The sequence below is a fragment of the Schistocerca nitens genome, chromosome 5, assembly GCF_023898315.1.
Source record: "Schistocerca nitens isolate TAMUIC-IGC-003100 chromosome 5, iqSchNite1.1, whole genome shotgun sequence".
NCBI classification, from domain to species: domain Eukaryota; kingdom Metazoa; phylum Arthropoda; class Insecta; order Orthoptera; family Acrididae; genus Schistocerca; species Schistocerca nitens.
The window spans coordinates 20,997,697-21,018,094 of NC_064618.1; the positions used below are offsets into that span (position 1 = coordinate 20,997,697).

A 20,398-nucleotide genomic window follows, 5' to 3' on the forward strand; every position below is an offset into this window, starting at 1 on the left:
TCAAAGACATTGCTTTCTATGGTATCACAAACTATACAAAAATGGTTGCAGTAGTAAATATACTGTAAACACACAGAAGGCCAACTGGAATTCTCTTCATCAAACTAGTGCATGTTTTTTTTTTTTTTTTTTTCCAAGACTCATAAAAAATAATAATACTTAATTTTCTAAACACTTGATAGTACTGTAAAAAATGAAATTCTTCCATGTGTGTGTATCATCATAACACAGGGAATTTGTAATCTTTGTTCTTTCATCCTGTACCTTAAGGAGGACTTCACTGCCTTCAAAATCTGCTGATCAGAATGTCAATATTGCTTCTGTTGTTTGCCAATACGGAAAATAAATATACTAGTAATCTAAACCTTAAATTTTCATTTAGCAAAATGAAGAAAAATTAGGTTTGACATCCCACTGACGACAATGTTATCAGCCACTGGATACGAGCTTCGATAGGAGAAGTTCATGGAAAGAAATTTATAGTGTTGTTTTGAAAGACATAAAACCAAAATTTGTTGTAAGTAATGTGGGGAACCGAAATTACGAAACTGGGGCAAGATCCCACACTGTGTGTGTGTCAAACTTGAGAAACAGAAGAAAATATTATGAAGGCTTGTCCTCCACCACTTCTCAAAATATAAAGGTTTCATTAGTGGAATGGATTACCAAGATTCAGTAGACGCCACTAGCTGGGTAAATGAAAATGCGATATATCCTCTTTGGCTGCACAAAGTTTTAATTTACTCTTATTTTATTTGTGCTGTTACTCTTATTTGTGCCACTTGAAAAAAGAAAAAACTCATCATGTAGTATAAGAATATTTGATTACGTGAAAATACAATTTTGTCATTTGCAAAACACTTCACTGAACTAAAGCATGACAATAATTGTAAAACTAGAAGTAACAGGTGATAATTCTGCTAAAATTTTACCTGTGCCTGAAGTTTGGATGCCTTTGCCTGCAGCTCTTTGTGCCTCAGGACAATTTCCTTTGCCTTGGCAAGCAGGTCCCCCGGGGAACTGGCATTTATGCCGAGCTCACACATTCGTGCTTTCAGCAGCGCCACACTATCGTCTATCAAAACCTTGATCTGTTTTTCCAATTGGGCAGCTCTGCTCATTAACTTTAAGTTACGTTCCTACAAGTAGAAATGAGAAAATTATAATAAAAATTGAAACTTCTAATGACATACTTAAAGTCACAGTAGCTGGTGACAATATTTTGTAAGTGTACACTTTGATTTAGTTACTTAAAAAACTATTTGACCCAACAAAAGTGTTAAACACAAAGCACCCAGTACATACTAATGTGTCATCTCAGTCTTTCGCGGTGGTATGCTTCCAAAAAACCTTATCGGCTTACAAGCTACGTTGTTTCAAATAAAACACTTGAGCTTTAGACAGCTGTCTCCTCCAGCATCATCAGGAGTTTAAATCACTGGCTGCAGGGCTGGCACACTGTTATGCTTATACAGATGTAGAGAGAGAGAGAGGCAGAGTGACACACTTGTGGTAGGCAGTTGGGCAGGTTCTAGTGGCTCCGCCCCACCACGAGAACGAGTGATGTCACACAGCGGGGTCAGACAGTACCACATTTGAAACTACCAGTCCCACGTCCCTACAGGCATCATGTCTCTGCGTTTGCTTTTGCTTGATGTCCAAAGCCCGCCCCCATCCCCTACTAAAAGTGTACCCCAAATCTCTGATAAAGTTCACGCTGTTTATTCTAATTTCGGCTGCTTCTTCGCAACAGAATCCCAATATGATGCTGTTTGAGCCAAAACTGTTTTTCCCCGAATTGCATTTTATGCCCATTTTCTAGACAATGTTCAGCCACGGCTGATGCCTCAAGTTCCCTTAGTTTGATGTGCCGTGAATGCTCTGCACACAACGCTCAGCAACAGGACGAATGGTTTGACCTATGTAAATACTACCACATTCACAAGGGACACCATACAAGCCAGGAGCTCTTGCAACCTATGATGCCTTTAATAGAGCGCAATATATTTCTTATTTTGGAGGCGGGCAGGAACACTAATGTCAGTCCACAGCATACGTTCCATCTTGCTGATAGTTGTTCCACAGTACGGATGGAAATATCAGCTCTGAAGACTGTTCTAAACGAACCGAAACCAGTCATATGAACAAACATTTTGCAATCAAGATGGATTAAAAGTTACATGGATGATAATGGTGCTATATTTGTAGCATAGTCAACATATAATTTTATGGGGATACCGTCTGGGCCAGATGCCTTCCTTGTGTCTAAGGATCTTAACTGTTCTACAGTCCCAGATACACTGAACACTATGTCAGCCATCCTTGTGTTTGTTGGATAATTGAAAGGGGGAATGGTGCTGCAGTCCTCTACCGTAAACAAGTTTTTGAAAGCTATGTTTACAATTTCAGCCTTCTGTTTATCATCATCGGTTATATTACCTGTATAGTCAGCAAGAGAAGGTATTGAATTATTTGTAGTGTTCATAGATTTTACGTACGACCAAAACTTTATGGGTTATTTTTAGAATCTGCAGATAAAATATTGCTTTCAAATTCATTAAAAGAATCTCTCATTGTCCTTCTGACAGCTGCTTTCATTTTGCATAATTTCTGTCTGACAGCAGGGAAGTGACTACGTTTAAAATGACTGTGCAAAATTCTCTGCTTTCTCAGCAACTTCCTAATATGTTTGTTGTATCAAGATGGATCCTTTCCATCCCCTATATTTTTGTTAGGCACATAATTTCTCTAGCACATGGTGGACAATACCTTTAAATTCCAACCAAAGATGCTCAATATTTTTGTGTCCCGTGGTGAATGCTTGGAGCTGACTATGAAGATATTCATTAATTTTATTTGTTTTCCCAAAAAAGAAAACTCTATGCTGTTTCTTTGGTTTTTTGCAACTTCCACTGACATAGAAGCCACAACAACAGTATGGTCACTAATACCTTCTTCTAGATTAACTTCCTCAAAAAGATCAGGTCTGTTTGTCGCCAAGATATCTAATATGTTCCCATCTCGAGTTGGTTTTCTAACCAATTGCTCAAGGATGTATGTTGAGAGTGCTCCTACAATAACTTCACACGAATCTTTGCTTCTGCCCCCCGTGATAAACATGTAATTTTCCCAGTCAATGGATGTCAGATTAAAGTCTCCACCTATAACTAAGTCTCCACCTATAACTAATGGATAATTTAGATATTTATTTCCTATGCACTCAAGACTTTCCCTGAAACATTCTGCGACGTTTGCTGCAGATGCTGGTGGTCTATAAGAACATCCTAATATAATGGTCAATCCTTGTCTGATTGACAGCTTTATCCAGACGATTCACAGAGCAACACAGTATCGATCTCAACTGCATTTAAACAGCTTTTATCTGCAATGAACACACCATCTCCCATAGCATCAGTCCTATCCTTCCTAAGCACTGTCCAATCAGCGTTCAAAATTTCACTGCTTTTTGTGTCTGGTTTCAACCAGCTTTTGGTACCTAATACAATATTGGCATTGCTACTGTTTATTTTGGAGAGTAACTTTTATGTACTTTACAAAAACTTTGAATGCAAGTCTTCACTAGGACATTGTCCATCACAGTTGTTTTATCTACCGTAGAAGCATATTCTCTCTGGAGTTATGCACTCGGAGAAACAGACACATGAACATTTATTCAGACCTATGGATTGTTTACAAGTGAGTGTAGCTCCGTCACAAACACACAGGGTAAAAATAGAAAAGGAAACTCACAGTTCCAGAAATGGAGCACTTGCCCGCGAAAGGCAAAGGTCCCGAGTTCGAGTCTCGGTCCGGCACACAGTTTTAATCTGCCAGGAAGTTTCATATCAGCACACACTCCGCTGTAGAGTGAAAATTTCATTCTACTCCCATTCAGAAATCAATTGAAATGGCAGGGATGCGTTTCAAAATCATATGAATAATCGATAGACCAATGTGCGCTGGATGCTAGGAGCTATGTGAAACAAGTCTTTTTTTCTTGCCCCCCCCCCCCCCCCTCCCGGTCAAGAATATGAATTTTGCGTCCCCTTTTCCCAGTAGCATCTAGATGCTTGCAGCGACTGCTTGCACAGCCAATAGCCACATTCCTGTAGCCAGAAGTGGGAGAATCTACTACTTAAATGCGAATAAACTGCGCATGCGCATGAGCCCGCTCGTAATTACTAAAACGAATCCAATGTAAACAGTTGTGACTTCACGCTCACCGGAGGCAATTTCTTGTTATGAAGCATTGCATAGTCTTCCTAAAGCCTTTGACACATTTTGCTGTTGGGAGATGCTTGCATGAGCACTGTGTGTCGTCGTTGCATATGGTGCATTTCCTTTGCAATTTAAGTTATTTTCGCTTTTTTTCTCTCATTTATGTTTTATTGTTGAAGTATTATTCTGCAGTAGCAGGATACAGTAATCTCCTTAGTTAGAGTATGGGCTCATACCAGGCAAAATTACAAAAATTTAACAGAAAACTAAAACAATGAAAAACTTCCCGGAATTCTAAAAAATTGCCGGGTTTTTCCCGGTTTTCTGCTGGATGAAAAAATTCCCGGGTTTTTCCAGGATCTCTGGGTTGTCCCTGGTGGTATACACCCTGAATATAGTATCATCTCTTACAGTATTGCATCACTTCGTCTGCCACTACACTCCAGTGGTGATGTCTGAAGATACAAGACTGTTCAGTGCTCTACATTCACCATCTGTGAAGTGTCACTACATAATGAAAACTGCCATTCTGAAAGACAAAATTTTTACAAAGACCTCATATTGTTGTTGTGGTCTTCAGTCCAGAGACTGGTTTGATGCAGCTCTCCATGCCACTCTATCTTGTGCAAGCTGCTTCATCTCCCAGTACCTACTGCAACCTACATCCTTCTGAATCTGCTTAGTGTATTCATCTCTTGGTCTCCCCCTACGATTTTTACCCTCTACGCTGCCCTCCAATACTAAATTGGTGATCCCTTGATGCCTCAGAAGATGTCCTACCAACCGATCCCTTCTTCTAGTCAATTTGTGCCACCAATTCTATTCAGTACCTCCTCATTAGTTATGTGATCTACCCATCTAATCTTTAGCATTCTTCTGTAGCACCACATTTCTAAAGCTTCTATTCTCTTCTTGTCCAAACTATTTATCGTCCATGTTTCACTTTCATACATGGTTACACTCCATACAAATAGTTTCAGAAACTACTTCCTGACACTTAAATCTATACTCAATGTTAACAAATTTCTCTTCTTGAGAAACGTTTTCCTTGCCATTGCCAGCCTACACTTTATATCCTCTCTACTTCGATGATCAACAGTTATTTTTCTCCCCAAATAGCAAAACTCCTTTACTAACTTCGACTACATACCATTAGCCTCGTTTTGCTTAGTGTTCATCTTATATCCTCCTTTCAAGGCACTGTCCATTCTGTTGAACTGCTCTTCCAGGTCCTTTGCTGTCTCTGACAGAATTACAATGTCATCAGCGAACCTCGAAGTTATAGAAGAGGTTAAATATAGGACAGAGCATCCTACCCCATAACTGCTCACTGTGCCGATTTCCGCAGGTGGCACGTAAGCACTGTATATACACAGATTCTAAAACTAATTTCATGCATTAAGCAGTGCAGTAACCATGGGGACCATTTAAAAAATAAATAAATAAAATAAAAAAGGCAAGCTTATGGCTTAATGCTAAGATACAAACAAAACACATATGTTCAGCATTTCCCCCCAGTACTTCAGGAAAACTTAAATCTCAGTGCAACCATGGATTTGATCCCTGTTCCTCCTAAATGCAAGTCCAGTGCATTGTAACACCACTATTTTACATTAAATTCATCTAATCAATAAATTTGTTACTGTAATGCAAGATAATAAATAATTTCAATACAGAAAGGCAAGTGCTGTCCCAAGATACAACTTCACTCAACATTTAGAAACGGGAAAATACATTAGCACACAAAATAGCAACAACACAACTGATATGCCACACATGGAGTGATAAACTATGGATAGTCACTGAAGAAATACAGAAAATTTCAAAATTCATTTAATTTGTGATAATGATAAACATCATTAAAGGTTGAAACTTCAAATTTAAACATCTGCATCTGCAGCGCTGTGAGGCCATCATGTAGAAGAAATAAGTTCTATTGAAGTAAAAACTAACTTAACTGTAACAAGAAGTAATTTCATCTCAAAGATTGGTGTGTATGAAAATTACATAACAAAAGGGAGTAAAAATTAAGTGGTCGGCAGGCACTAGCTATGTTTTCTGGCTCATTTCCGTGCTAATCATCCACTTGAAACTTTAGCTATATGGCAAAGTTTTGTTTTTACTTTTACAATTTATATCACAGCAAGGACTTTTCATTTCTGTAAGTTCGAAAGTTAATGGCTGACAATTTTAACACTTATTTAAAACAAAACTAATTAAATGTACCTTTTCAGTTTCAATTTGAAGTTCAACACTATCACGGAAAGCAGGATTCTTCATCATGTCCACCATCTGCAGGAACTGGGCACGATAGAGGTCCAAAAGAATTTGGAGAGCGTAAGGTGTCTCAGCAGGCGCTGGGGGAATGTCAAGCTCTTCATGAACACTGCTTGTGTTCAAGGAAAGACTGGTGAGCTGTTGATCCACACAACCTGGAGCTGGGGGCAATTTCTTGCCAATAGCTGTCAAACCATTTTTTGTGTTATGTTACAACCAAAGATCAGCGGTAAATTAAGAATACACAAAGCACAATATCTGTAAGAACCTTGAGATGCAGAAACCCTTCTCTCGAATTTGACACTACAGTTAAAAGTTCTTCAGTGCATTTTGAAGCATACAGAGAGAAATACTTCTCATTTAGTACTGACCTAGGGCCAGTGTGGGCAAAGAGCGGCCCACAGGTGTGGTCCACAAATGGCCGTTTATGCGGTCCACCAAGACAGTAACAATTTTTATGTAACAAGTTACACCTTACTTAAAATGCAAAGTTAACTAATGTATGCAATCATTTTAAAAGGTGTGGCCCTCCGTAAACCTCTTCTTTCACAAAAAGGCCTCCAAACTGAAACTGTTGCCCACTTCTGACCTAGGGGAAACTTATCACTGTAGTTGCTTTCGTTCATCTATTTATACACATCAATATATCACAATATAAAATTACATAGAGTAAATAGTACTATTTTTCTCAATTGTTGTTCTGTATTTTTTTGCTAACTCTTAGTTTTTTCCAACCACTAATGGCTGTTCTTCATTCACTGAGGACTTACCCTGTGGTGACGTACTGAGTAATGTCTGACTGTGTAACAAGTCGAGCCCATTTATTTTTATTGCCTTCTTGGATTTCCCTTTCTTCACCCGGCCTCTAGCTCCTCGTTTCGTCTGGGCTCTCGGAGGCGGAATATTTACTATCTGCTGTGGTGGTGGCGGCTGCTGCTTTCCAACTCGTGTGAGTTTTCTTCTCAACTTTTTGGGATGCCGAGCCTTTGCTTTACCTCCGGGAAGAAAGAAAGAAAGAAACAAACAAATAACATTCATTTTGTTAAATATTTCTCACTATGGTCTAAACTTTTTAGTAAATGCACAATGTGACCTCTTGACAACACTTCATTATCTATACGGCAGAGGTCAAGTAAGTGGCAAAAGTTACTACTGTAAGTGTCTTCTGTGTATTCTAGAATATAGCGCTGATGATAATCTGGTATGTTAATCTTTTGAAGATAACATATTTGCTGTATGAAGGATGTAGGAATGATTCTTATTCCTTGCAATTAAGTTTTACCTATTACAATTTGTATCTGTGCTAAATTATTAGAACAAAAAGATCACTCACTGATCAGGATCTGTCATAGCTTTCACTGTACCCAGTATTATTTCCTGCCACTTTTTAGTGCATTATTCCATCTATGACTAGAGGTGGCTTCCATAGAATGGACACACTGGATGCGGGTATACAGGCACTCGTGTATAGTTGTCTAGTGGCATCTACTCTTATGGCCAATACTGCACAGCCAATTTATTCTGACAAACATACTTCAGTTGTTACATACACTATCCTCCGTTGACACTTTATTGAAAACGACATTCATTTGAAATAGCCTACATCACTGTGCAACAATATCAGATTTTCTTTAAGAACAATAACTAGAAAGGAAAGATATGACTAATAAATTATTTTCTGTCGACATTAACACTTTAACTGCTACAGACGTGTTCCCTGCACTGCTGAGTGCTATGCTGCTTACTTAATGCTGCTACCTGCGCTGCGAGACGGCATTCTGGCTGTTAGGAAATACTTATCCTATTTTAAGAAAACTATTTGGTGAAAAAATCTGATGTCTGCACATCTTAATCTTGTTCAACTGAATTTCTTCAAATTAAGTAAAGCATTGCACGAAATATTTGAAGGTTTGTAGAGCTAAAAATGCATTTCATAAACTTTGTGTACTCCTGACTTTAGCTCATATACCTGCTGTGTAAGAAATATAGACAAGCTATCAAAATTTTATTCACAATTTAAGAGTAGACGTCCACAGTGCTTAAGGAAAACCCAGAGTCTGCATTTAAACATGTCCTCAGCACTGGGGAGCGGCAGGGCGTGTCGAGTTAACTCGTTCACAGCACTCTTAAGAGTTAAACTATTTCCTAATCTTGGATACTTCCACTTTACCTTACAAGTCTATCAATAGCCTTTCACAACTCAAACTGTACAATGCACAACATTTGGCAGATTTCATTTTATAAATGCATGTACATTTAATATGCCTAATTTATTACAAAATGACAGATTAAATAATTTAATTGGATACATAAAAAATCTACTCACCAGGTGGTGGCAGAACACAAGAAGGTCACAATTAAACAAGCTTTCGGAGCCAGTGGCTCCTCCTTCAGGCAGTAGGGATGAAGGGGAATGAAGAGGGGTGAAGGAAAAGGACTGGAGATGTCTAGGAGAAGTGGTAGATTTTGGGCAAGTCACCCAAAATCGCAGGTCAGGGGAGACTTACCGGACGGGATGAGAAGGAAAGACTGATTGTTGGGGACTGCATCGGATGAGATTTGGAAGTCTGACATCTTGAAGGTGGAAGAGAAGGTAATATGCAAGACAGAGATTACTGCTTACACATCATGCATGAGTTAATAGTTAATGCATTGTATGTAACACAGGTGGGAGGGGGCCATGAAAAATAGATGGTAAGACAATGAAAGGTGTAGAAAACTAAAATGGAGTGAAGACAAGGGTAGTTACTGTGAATATATGCTGAGATGGAAGACATTAACATAAATTAAGAACAGATTGGCAGTGAGAACCAAGGACATGTTGTAGAGCTAGTTCCCATCACAGAGTTCTGAGAAACATTTCTGGGAGAAGAATCCAGATGGTGCATGCGTGAAACAGCCTCCAAGGTCATGACTGTCATGTTGTAGAGCAGGCTCTGCGACAGGATATTGCGTGTTGGCAGTATTCATCCTAATTGGTAATTTGGTGGTAGTCACACTGATGTAAAAGGCTGGACAGTGTTTACAGAACAGATGGTATATGATGCGTCTTTTCACATGTGGCTCTCCCTTTGATTGCATACATTTCGCCAGTTACAGGGCTGTTATAAGTGGTGGTGGGAGGGTGCATAGGACAAGTCTTGCAGCAGGGACAGTCACAGGGATAGGACCCATAGTATAGCGAGATGGGTGCAGAAGAAGCATAGGGTCTGACAAGGATATTGAAAAAGTTGGGAGAGTAACAAAAAGCTATTCTATGCGTGGTCGCAGATTCTAAGACAGAATGAATCTCGTTTCAGGGCACGATTTTACGAAATTGTGAGCTTGTCGAAGTAGCTGGTTAATACATCTGGACAAAGATAAGCTGTTTTTTGGAGGGATCAGAAGTACCAGAATTTGATGTCTTGGCTGGAGAAACCTGCTTTTGAAATAGGCTGGTGGCATAATCACGTCCAGTGAAGGTAGAGGTGAGAAAGGTGGTGTATTGCTGTACAGAGCCTGCATCTGAACAAATATGTTTGCCTTGAATGCCAAGGTTGTATGGAAGAGAACGTATGACATGGAAAGGATGGCGACTGTCAAAATGTAAGTACTGTTGTTGTTAGTAGGTTTAATGTCGATAGAAATGTGTAGCTGACCTTTGGTGAGAACGAGATCAACATCAAGAAAAGTGACACAGCATTTGGGATAGAACCATGTGAAGTTTATTTGCGAGAAGGTATTTAGTGACTCCAGAGATTTTAACAGGTCAGCCTCACCATCAGTCCATATGATAAAGATGTCATCAATGTATCTACAACAAACCAGTGGCTGAAGACTTATGGATCCCAGGAAAGCCCTCTCCAACTGATCCATGAAAAGGTTGGCACAGGAAGGAGCCATCCTGGTTCCCATGACCATGCGTCTGATCTGTCTGTATGCCTGCCCCACGAAGTTGAAGGAGTAGTTGATAAGTATAATGTTGTTTTGGATGAGTAGGAAGTATGTCATACTTTTGGAATCAGGTGGCTGCTGACTGAAGAAATGTTCAGCAGCAGACAGGCCACGTGTGTCGGGGATGCTCGTATAGAGTAGTGGTTCCCAACAGGTGGTCCGCGGACCCCCAGAGGTCCGCGAGCTATGCCAAAGGGGTTTGCAAGATGCTATTAGAATAAAGAATATATTAAATATATTTTGTATGATAACAGATTTTTTGTTTTGGCCACTTCCTGCATGAGCAGAGCTCAAGCTAATGCTAACTTCTGCATACAGCGTCTTCCTAGAGCCAACTGACACTAGCACACTAACACAAAACAAGAATTAGATAGAGGCAAATAGTTCTGCTGTATGCCGTTGGACTGCGTGCGCTGCATCTTTCCAGCTGACAACTGACAGTCACTTTACACAGACACTCGCATTTCAGGCAACAATCGGCCATTGTTAATTTATTGACATTTTCAGTTCATACTCAATTTCTATATTTTTAAGGAGTTTGTTATACTAAACACCTAGATTTGAAGACAAATATTTTGAGCAATAATCAATGATGGCTCAATTGAAAAAGTTTTAAGCTCAATATTTTTTCAATAATGAAAATGTCAATGTTTTTTCTAAGTATCAAAAATAGAAAACGTATAAAAAGACTCTTAATTTGGCATTTTTAGGTACTTGATACTGTGATATGACAAGGTACCAAACATGCTCAATGAGGGGGTCCTCGAGAAAATTTTGTTGGGAACCCCTGGTATAGAGGGAGGTGGCATGAATGGTGCAAGTGGGACAGGCACAGATTTCAGACGATCAGGAAATGGTTAGTATCATTGATACAGGAGGGAAGTCTTTGTACTATGGGTTGCAGGTGCTAATCAACTAAGGCAAATATACATTCAGTGAGTGCTTTGAAGCCAGCAATTACAGGACAGACAGGATGATTGGTAAAAGGTGGGGTGCACAGATTGGGTGGATTGCCATCCTTTCCATGTCAAACATTCCCTCCCATACAGCCTCGGTATTCAAGGCAAACGTACTTGTTCGGATGGAGACTCTTTACAGCAATATATCACCACTCTTACCTCAGCCTTCACTGGACATAATTACTCCACCACCTAGTTCAAAAGCACATTTCCTGGGCCAGCACATCCAATCCTAGTACTGCTGATCCCTCCAAAAAACAACTTCGGAGCACACCACTGGTCACTCAGTATTATCCTGGTCGGGAATGTATTAATCAACTACTTCCACAAAGTCACATTTCCTGAAATCGTGCCTCGAAATGAGATCCACCGTGTCTAAGATTTTGCTCACCACACCTAGAATAACATTTTGTTGCCATCCCAAGCTCTGCAATATTCTTGTCAGACCCTATGCTCCTTCTGCATCCACCTCCTCACCATACGGCTCCTACCCCTGCGATCGTCCCCAATGCAAAACTTGCCCTATGCACCCTACTACCGACACCTACGAGGTGTAATTGGAAAGTTTTAAGAATGGGCTTGTAATTGCATAATGATGGTATTTACATGCATCTCCTTCAAAATAGTCCCCTTCTGACTGAACACACTGACTCGAACAGTGTTCCCACTTTTGGAAACATTCCTGGAAATTTTTTTCCCGAAGTGTGTTACGGATGGTTTCCGTATTTGCCTGAATGTCTTCAATTGAGTCAAATCGCTCCCCTTTCAGTGCAAATTTCAATAGGCAGAAGTCCACAGGGGCCAAATCAGGGGAATATGGTGGTTGTGGAAACATAGAAATTTTGAATTTGATCAAAAATTCAATGATGGAGAAGGCACAATGAGCTGGAGCACTGTCATGGTGTAGCACCCAATTTCCACAATGCAGGCCTTTTCTTCCGCATCTTTTTGAGCAAACACTCAAGGACACATTTGTAGTATTCCTGGTTAATTGTCTGTCCCCCAGGGGTAAATTAATGATGCACAATACCTGTAGAATCAAAAAGATCACCAACATTGTCTTCACCTTCGACAGACTTTGTCGTGCTTTTTTTGGTCGTGGTGAACTTGGAGTCTCCCACTGAGAAGACTGCACTTTGGTTTCGGGATCATATCCATATACCCACAATTCGTCACCTGTAAGTACCCTATTTAACAAATCTGGGTCATTTTTAGTCCGATTAATCAGTTCTTCACACACTTCAAGTCAGTATTGTCTCTGGTCACTAGATAACACTTTTGGAATGAATTTTGCAGACACTCGACGCATGTTCAGATCTTCAGTTAAAATTGAGTGAACTGCATTGAAACTTAAATTCAGTTCATCAGCAATTTCCCTAACTGTAAGTCTACAATCAGAACACACTAAGTAGTGAACTTTCACAACATTTTTGAGGTGGAAGGATGGCTGGACCATGGTTCATCTTCAAATAATTTGCGGCCATTTTTAAATCTGTTGAACCAGACAAAAACATTTGACTGGCTCATACGATTATATCCTAAAGCTGTTTTTAATAGTTTGTAAGTCTCAGAAGCTGATTTTCCAGTTTTAAAATAAACTTTCCGACAAACTCGTTGCTCCGTTTTTACGTCCATCTTCATGCAGACAGAATCCAGTGACAAGCCTTAACAGACCCACACTCAACCAGCTGCCACAATGAACTGAATAAAGGAAACTCATTTTCCTGTCAGAGTGCTTTCAAGGACAAGGCAATGACTCACTCCCCACCCTCAGTGTAACTGCCCGCCAAACCAGTAAGCAGTAGTGGATCCATTCTTAAAACTTTCCAATCACACCTCGTATACCAGCTCTGTAACTGGCAAAACATACAGTATCAAAGGGAGAGCCACCTGTGAAATGTCACATCATATACCAGCTGTCATGCAAATTATCAATTAGGATGAATGGGCATAGGCAGAGGCTGTATACTAGCAACAAGCAATATCCTGTTGCAGAGCATGCTGTACAACATGACAATTATGAGCCTGTTTCACGACGTGCGCCATCTGGATTCTTCCCCCAGACACCAGCTTCTCAGAACTCTGCAGGTGGCAACTAGTGCTGCAACAGGTCCTTGGATCTTGCCACCCACCTGGCCTTAATTTACATTAATGTCTTCTGTCTCAGCATTTCTTCACAGTAACTACTTTTTCTTCACTTTGTTTTAGTTTTCTACGTATCTCATTTTCTGACCTGTCTATTTCACTCTGCCCCTCCTACCTCTCTTACGTAAATGCACTTACCTATTAACTCAAGCACAATGTTTAAGCAGTAATCTCTGTCTTGCATGTTACCCTGTCTTCCACCTTTAAGCTCTCAGGTTTTCAAATCTCATTTGATGCGGTCCCCAACAATCAGTCTTTCCTTCTCATCCCGTACAGTAAGTCTCCTCTGACCCGAGATTCTGGTTAGCTTTTCCAAAAATTACCCCGTTTCATAGACGTCTCCCGTCCTTTTCCTTGACCGCTCTTCTTTCCCCTTCAACCCTTCTGTCTGAAGAAGGATCCATTGGCTCTGAAAGCTTGCTTAATTATAACCTTCTGTTACATGTGTGCTTTGCCATCACTTGGTGAGTGGATTTTTTTATCTATCCAATCAAACTATTTTGTCAAAAATTGATTGTTTTTGTTATAATGAGTGACGAGTAATATCATAAATGATTCCTTTTATCACCGAGTGATCACTACATGAATGCAGACATCTCTCACCAACTTATGTTGTGCAAACTGACCTTTCTCCGTAGCATCCCTCCTCCACACTTACTCTGAAGATCTTTCCTGTAATATTTTCACAGCAATTCTCACCAATGAGCAGAGCTCCCTAATTCAACAAGAAACAAACCAAGGATCTCTCAAGATACTACTACAATAGTGGTGAATTCTATACCACACCAATGGAGGGGGGGAGAGGAAAGTTGGAGGGGGGGGGGGGGGGGAGTCTCATGCATACTCTCGTAAGGGATGTAATATTCAACTACTGTTGTGGACCTCTTACTGCTCACCACTTTCTTAACTTCCATTCCAGGTTTTGCAATGGAACATAAATTTTATCACGTAATCAAATTGTCACGAACACAATAAATCTAACAGATATCATTATCTTACCATTGTTGCTACTGCTGTTGTTGTTTTCCTCCTCACTCTGACTACTCTTGCCCTTACTGCTACACCAGTCACTCCATGCACGCCTAGTTGTTGGTCCAGTGACCACACGACTTGTTACCAGTGCAGAACTGTCGTCACTGTCACGAGAGCTGTTGGAACTGGTGTCCAGATTCAGCTGTTTACTGAGATCACGCCTCGCACGATCTCTCGACGTACGAGGTGGTGTGTTCTCTTCTTCACCGCCTGCTGCCGTACCTCCACCCTGCAAACATGATCTCCATGAAATGTGGAAAACAATTTTGTTTCGGATCATGAGAATGTGCACTGATAACTGTGACTCAGTTGATAAATTCAACTGCACATTGCACAGTCACAAAGCAGCAGATTGAGACAGTCATATTAAATAAATGTAACTTACTCGGTTATCCAAATCGCAAAAAAGTATTACAACAGCAAAACCTCAAGTTATTAACCTGTAACTACTGTGGATGGTCTCTCAGACCAATACAGTTTTTGTCTCATGATATTCCACACACCCCTGTGACGTGAAGCAGACTCTTCTGTATATCTTTCTATTGGATGGCAAGCTACACATGCCAGAAACCTGGCATTGTTGTTGCAATTTGATTCTTATTTTTGGGCCTTGAGAAGTCTCACAGATTTACCGTATTGTTTGCAGGTCATGTTTTTGTTGAATGTTACCATTTCTCCATGGTGAGGAAAAATAGACCTTCTACGAAGTATTTACTCTGTGAGATGCATGTAGGTGTTCAAGAACACCTCAGTGAATTCTCAGATGAAGACTTCGATGACAGTGATAATGACCCTGATTTCGAGGATTTAGTGATCACAATTACTAATCTGGAGAAGGAAACTGAAAGTAACGAAGATACGACAGGTGATTATGATGGATAGCATATTTCTTCCAAGTAGAGGGAAAGAGGTTTTCAATGGAGAAAACAGAAGGCACTAATTTAAGAACAAGGCAACTGAACATTATCTTGCAGCTGCCCGGGCTGCAACAGATTCTGAAAAATCTCTGAGAAAACTTTCTGTTTTGGAGATATGAGCCTCAAACACAGAAATAGCATTTTGAAAAATTAAAAACATCAGCCTTTTGTTATCCTTGTTTGAAGAGGAAAACAAGATATCCGTGTCAACGGTGCGGTGTTCTGATTTGGTTGGAGAATTGTAGAAGGGTCTATCTGAAATGCATGCAGGCTGAAAGCAGTTAAAATCTGATTCAGGACCTTTTTTTAAAAAAAAAAAAAATATTTACATAAGGTAATTACTTGCTTCTTGACTTTTAAAACAAAAGTTTGGCAAAATTTCTTCCTTTATACAATTTAGGGGTGGAATAATTGCTGAAACAATGAGCTGTGAACTCAAAGCCGATTCCAAATACAAACTGTCCTAACTGAAATGTGTTTCCCCACACAGTTACGTTGGGAATCTCTAATACTATCTCCGTGATGATAATGTGTGAATGAACAGAGAGGTAACTAGGTGCTGTTATTTTAGTAATACTGCTACACTTTAGTTTCAAAAGTATTCTGAAAGGTGCATTGTTTAAAAATGCAAATTTCCGTAAAGTCTGTTTCCAGGAAGTGTAACAAACAACAGGAAGTCATGAAAATATATATTCACCAAAACAGTGGTTTTATGCACTGAACCGGCAAAGAAACTGGTACGGGCACGCATATTCAAATACAGAGATATGTAAACATGCAGAGCATGACTGCACAACACAAAGGTTTACGTCTCACTTGGGCCTGCCAACACAGACATTGGGCTGTTAATGACTACAAGAATATTGCTTGGTCGGATGAGCCTCATTTCAAATTGTATCGAGCGGATGGACACGTACACGTATGGAGACAACCTCATGAATACATGGACCCTGCTTGTCAGCAGGGAACTGTTCAAGCTGATGGAGGCTCTGTAATGGTGTGGGACGTGTGCAGCTGGAGTGGTATGGGACCCCCGATACATCTACATACAACTCTGACAGGTGACAGATACGTAAGAATCCTATCTGATCACCTGCATCCATTTGTGTCTATAGTGCATTCCGACGGACTTGGACAATTCCAGTAGGACAATGCAACACCCCACACATCCATAATTGCTATAGAGTGGCTCCAGGAACACCCTTCTGAATTTAAACACTTCCACTGGCCTCCAAACTCCCCAAACATGATCATTATTGAGCATATCTTGGGTGCAACATTCTGTTCAGAAGAGATCTCCACTCCCTCGTACTCATAGATTTATGGACAGCCCTGCAGGATTCAGGGTCTCAATTCCCTCCAGTGCTACTTCAGACATTAGTCGAGTCCATGTCGTGTCATGCTGCAGCACTTCTGCCTGCTTGCGCGGACCCTACACCATGTTAGGCTGGTGTACCAGTTCTTTGGCTCTTCAGTGTGTATAAAAAAATAAAAAGGTGGTCTGAGAGACCTCTCCACAGTAATTGTGTTCTTGTCAACATCCATTGTAGTTAAGAATTAATGCGACTGTCACAGAATTTTACCTTAGAGATATTCAAAAAGATGATAAAAGTGATAATAGCTACTCCTAAGGCTACAATAACGCAAAATCATCTTTCTGCGATTTAAATGAATGCATTTAAAGAAATCACATACAGCTGATTGAAGCACAGCATGCATGAGCGCACGAATGTGTGTATGAAAACAAACACTGTAATATATACCTGTATCCCTCCAAGGGTACATCAATTAATTGCCTTCTCAGGCAAAGTATTTATTTCATCTTCAAATTCTGTTTCTTGTGTACTTTTCACTTTTTTTTTATTTTCACATTTAGAAGCTTACTTTCTCTTCTTAATATATACCGCATAACGTTAATATGATTCATGCTGCCAGATCCAACTTCTCAATCCTACTCATTTGATCACAAATGCAAGTATCAGGAATTCTACTGAGTTATCTTCAAATGTGATCACGTCTCCCTCTTTTCCTATTGTACAAATTCCAAGCTGCTCTCTTCCATGTTACCTGGCAACACATGAGCAAGTCTCTGCAACAGTCCAGAACCACAAGCCAGTCCACAGATATTTTTGATGGATCCAGCCCACCGATCTCATGCCCAGCCTTATCCACTAAAATGCAGGCCCCACCCATTGGCGGTAGTGCCACAAATATACCCAGAGGGAGAATCCCTTCATGTCAGACATAAATCGGCAGATTTTTACGATTTATCTCAGGACCCAGGATTGCTGTGCATGCTCGATAGGCCAGAGTAAATAGTACAGTGTAGACATTTTTAATATATTATTTTACTGTGGTACATCTTGGATTTTGAAACTTGTTTCTATCAACAACACGAAATTAATATGAACAATAGCAGGAAGTAAATTGTGGCAGTCACCAGCAGTTAAGGCTACAACCCTGTCTTACTCCCTTCCCAACCACTGCTTCCCTTTCATGCCCCTCAACTCTTATAACTGCCATTTGGTATCCATACAAATTGTAAATAGCCTTTCGCTCCATATATTTTACCCCTGCCACCTTCAGAATTTGAAAGAGAGTATTCGTTCTGCAGAACAATGTACAGTCTTGGACATAAAAACTGACCACCGGCCGGCCACCACAGAGACTAAGTCCAAGTCCACTTAAGGTAGCCAATAAACTGGCTGCTCCTGACAACTCCTAGTCTGGTCATCTGCACAATCAATCATCTGTGGAAGTGTCAGGAGGAAATGTTGTCTATTTCAGAGATGTCGGATTGTGTGAGCCCGTGGTCTAGTGGTAATAGTCGTGCATTCTAACGTTATAGTCGCCTGTTCGCGTCCAACTGTATTATTATTATTATTATTATTATTATATATTTTTTAACACATTTTGGCCCTCATCTAAAGTTAGGAGTCTGATTGAATGTCGAAGATAATTCACTTCACATTCTACCCACCAGCAATAAAAAGTACTTCCAGAAACAATTCCGCAGGACAGCTTGTGGCTGCATCGCAATGAGAACAGCTTACGCTCAGGCGTTTCCTCGCACTACAGTGGCTACTGGCCACCGGCCAGACGCCACCCACCGCCTGACATCCAGCGCCGGTGAACGCGGCGCGATGCTGTCAGTGTATGTATCAACTGTCATTTTCGAATTTGAAGTTCTAGTTATCATCTTGCAGTCAAGCATTGGATTTTGCATACTTGAAACCCATGAACTATGGTTAAGTGTTGTAAAATTGAGTTGCAAGTGGGAAAATGTGTAACATCCGCAACACCTTATTTACTTTTGGCAAAACAGAGAGGTGAATGCAGAAGAGGCAGCTAGAAATATTTGAACTGTGTGTGGAGAGTGTGCTTTTTGGAAAATACGCCAGAAAAAGATATTCTTGTTTCAACAAAGATCGTTCTGGCATGAATGATTTTCCACTTTAAGGAAGTCTCAACTAGTGATATATGTGATGGATTACCATTTAATCATCACGCGACATTTGCATTCAACACGCAAAGTTCAGAACTCTGGTTTAGCAGTACTGCATGCTCTAATTCGAAACAACAAAAATCAACCGAGTGACTATTATTGAACATCATTAGGTCGCTCATTGAGCATTCCTATGCAGTGCTGTTACTGGTGACGAGTTATGATGCCTTTATCGTGTACTTCCTAAGAAGAAATGAAAGGCTGAGGCCCACCAAAAGATGTAAACTCGAGCAAAGAGTAGTGTGAACATAATATTTTACATCTGATAGCTCCAAAAGTGTGTTTTGTGCTATGAATTCTGCCCCCAATTCTGTCAGTCATGGTTCTTGAAGAGCAAGGATGAAAATTTTTTGTCAGTCAATTTCTTATGTGAGTTTATTTACTTTTCGTGTTTGGATCAATGTATCGATGTTTAGTTTTCAAATGCATGTTTTCTGCTTGTAGGGAAATTTACCAGAGATCTCCGATATTCTCTGCCGTGCTAGCCTGGACTCCCCACAACCTGAAAATCCAGCTGCCGCCTGTCGACAGGCGGGTTGTGTACCACCTGGGATAAAGTTGACTTTGCTTGGACAGTTCATGTTTGCTTGTGTTTCATTGGTTTGGTCTGGGTGATACCAGGACCGGACAGGACTAGAGGGTGTTGATGCCTATGGAAGCAAATATTCTCAGCCAAGCTCATCGAGTTAACAGACAGTGACCAGAGTACCGGTGATTTTCACTTAGACGTGTCTGGATTTCGGGTTCAACGGGTTGAGTAGCTGTTCAGGATTGTGTTAGTATTTGGTTCACCCCAAGTATTTGATTTCCTCAGTAGCACCCATATGTGGGAGGCTTTCCCCTATCCATCACATGGGATTATTATTATATTTCTTTCCTTTCTCAGACATTATATCTTGTTAGAAATGGAAAGTGACTTGGACCTTGATCAAGCATGACTTCCTTTCAACTGTACGGTATACGTTACATTGCGTTTAGGAACTTTCGGGTAATTGAACATGTATCAATAATTACTGATTTCTGTAGTTGTATATATACGTTTGGATGTAGCTGTATTGCATTAATGACTGGTGGATATTGTGTGGTATGACTCCTGTAGTTGATAGTATAATTGGTATGATGTCAACTTTATCCTGATGCCACATGTCTGACTTCCTCAGCCAGTTGGATGTATTTTTCAGTTTTTTCTCCTGTTTTCTATTGTATATTTGTTGTATTGGGTATGGATATTTCGATTAGTTGTGTTAATTTCTTCTTTTTATTGGTGAGTATGATGTCAGGTTTGTTATGTGGTGTTGTTTTATCTGTTATAATGGTTCTGTTCCAGGATAATTTGTATTCATCATTCTCCAGTACATTTTGTGGTGCATACTTGTATGTAGGAACGTGTTGTTTTATAAGTTTATGTTGTA

The 20,398-nt window shown here is 40.1% G+C and overlaps 1 protein-coding gene across 2 annotated transcripts in view; it reads right to left on the minus strand.

Annotated features, from left to right (window-relative positions):
- The window catches only part of LOC126260943 (histone-lysine N-methyltransferase, H3 lysine-79 specific), a 225,885-nt gene that overhangs the window by 59,186 nt on the left and 146,301 nt on the right, over window positions 1-20,398 (minus strand). For both annotated transcript variants that reach the window (XR_007546669.1, XM_049958451.1), the window contains exons 10-13: window positions 14,532-14,793; window positions 7,266-7,490; window positions 6,445-6,680; window positions 933-1,139 (exon numbers count right to left, since the gene is read on the minus strand). Coding sequence is in view for 1 of the 2 variants with exons in the window: in XM_049958451.1 (XP_049814408.1) it covers window positions 933-1,139; window positions 6,445-6,680; window positions 7,266-7,490; window positions 14,532-14,793 (930 nt within the window). In the remaining variant the exon portion in view is untranslated. The remainder of the gene's footprint in view (window positions 1-932; window positions 1,140-6,444; window positions 6,681-7,265; window positions 7,491-14,531; window positions 14,794-20,398) is intronic.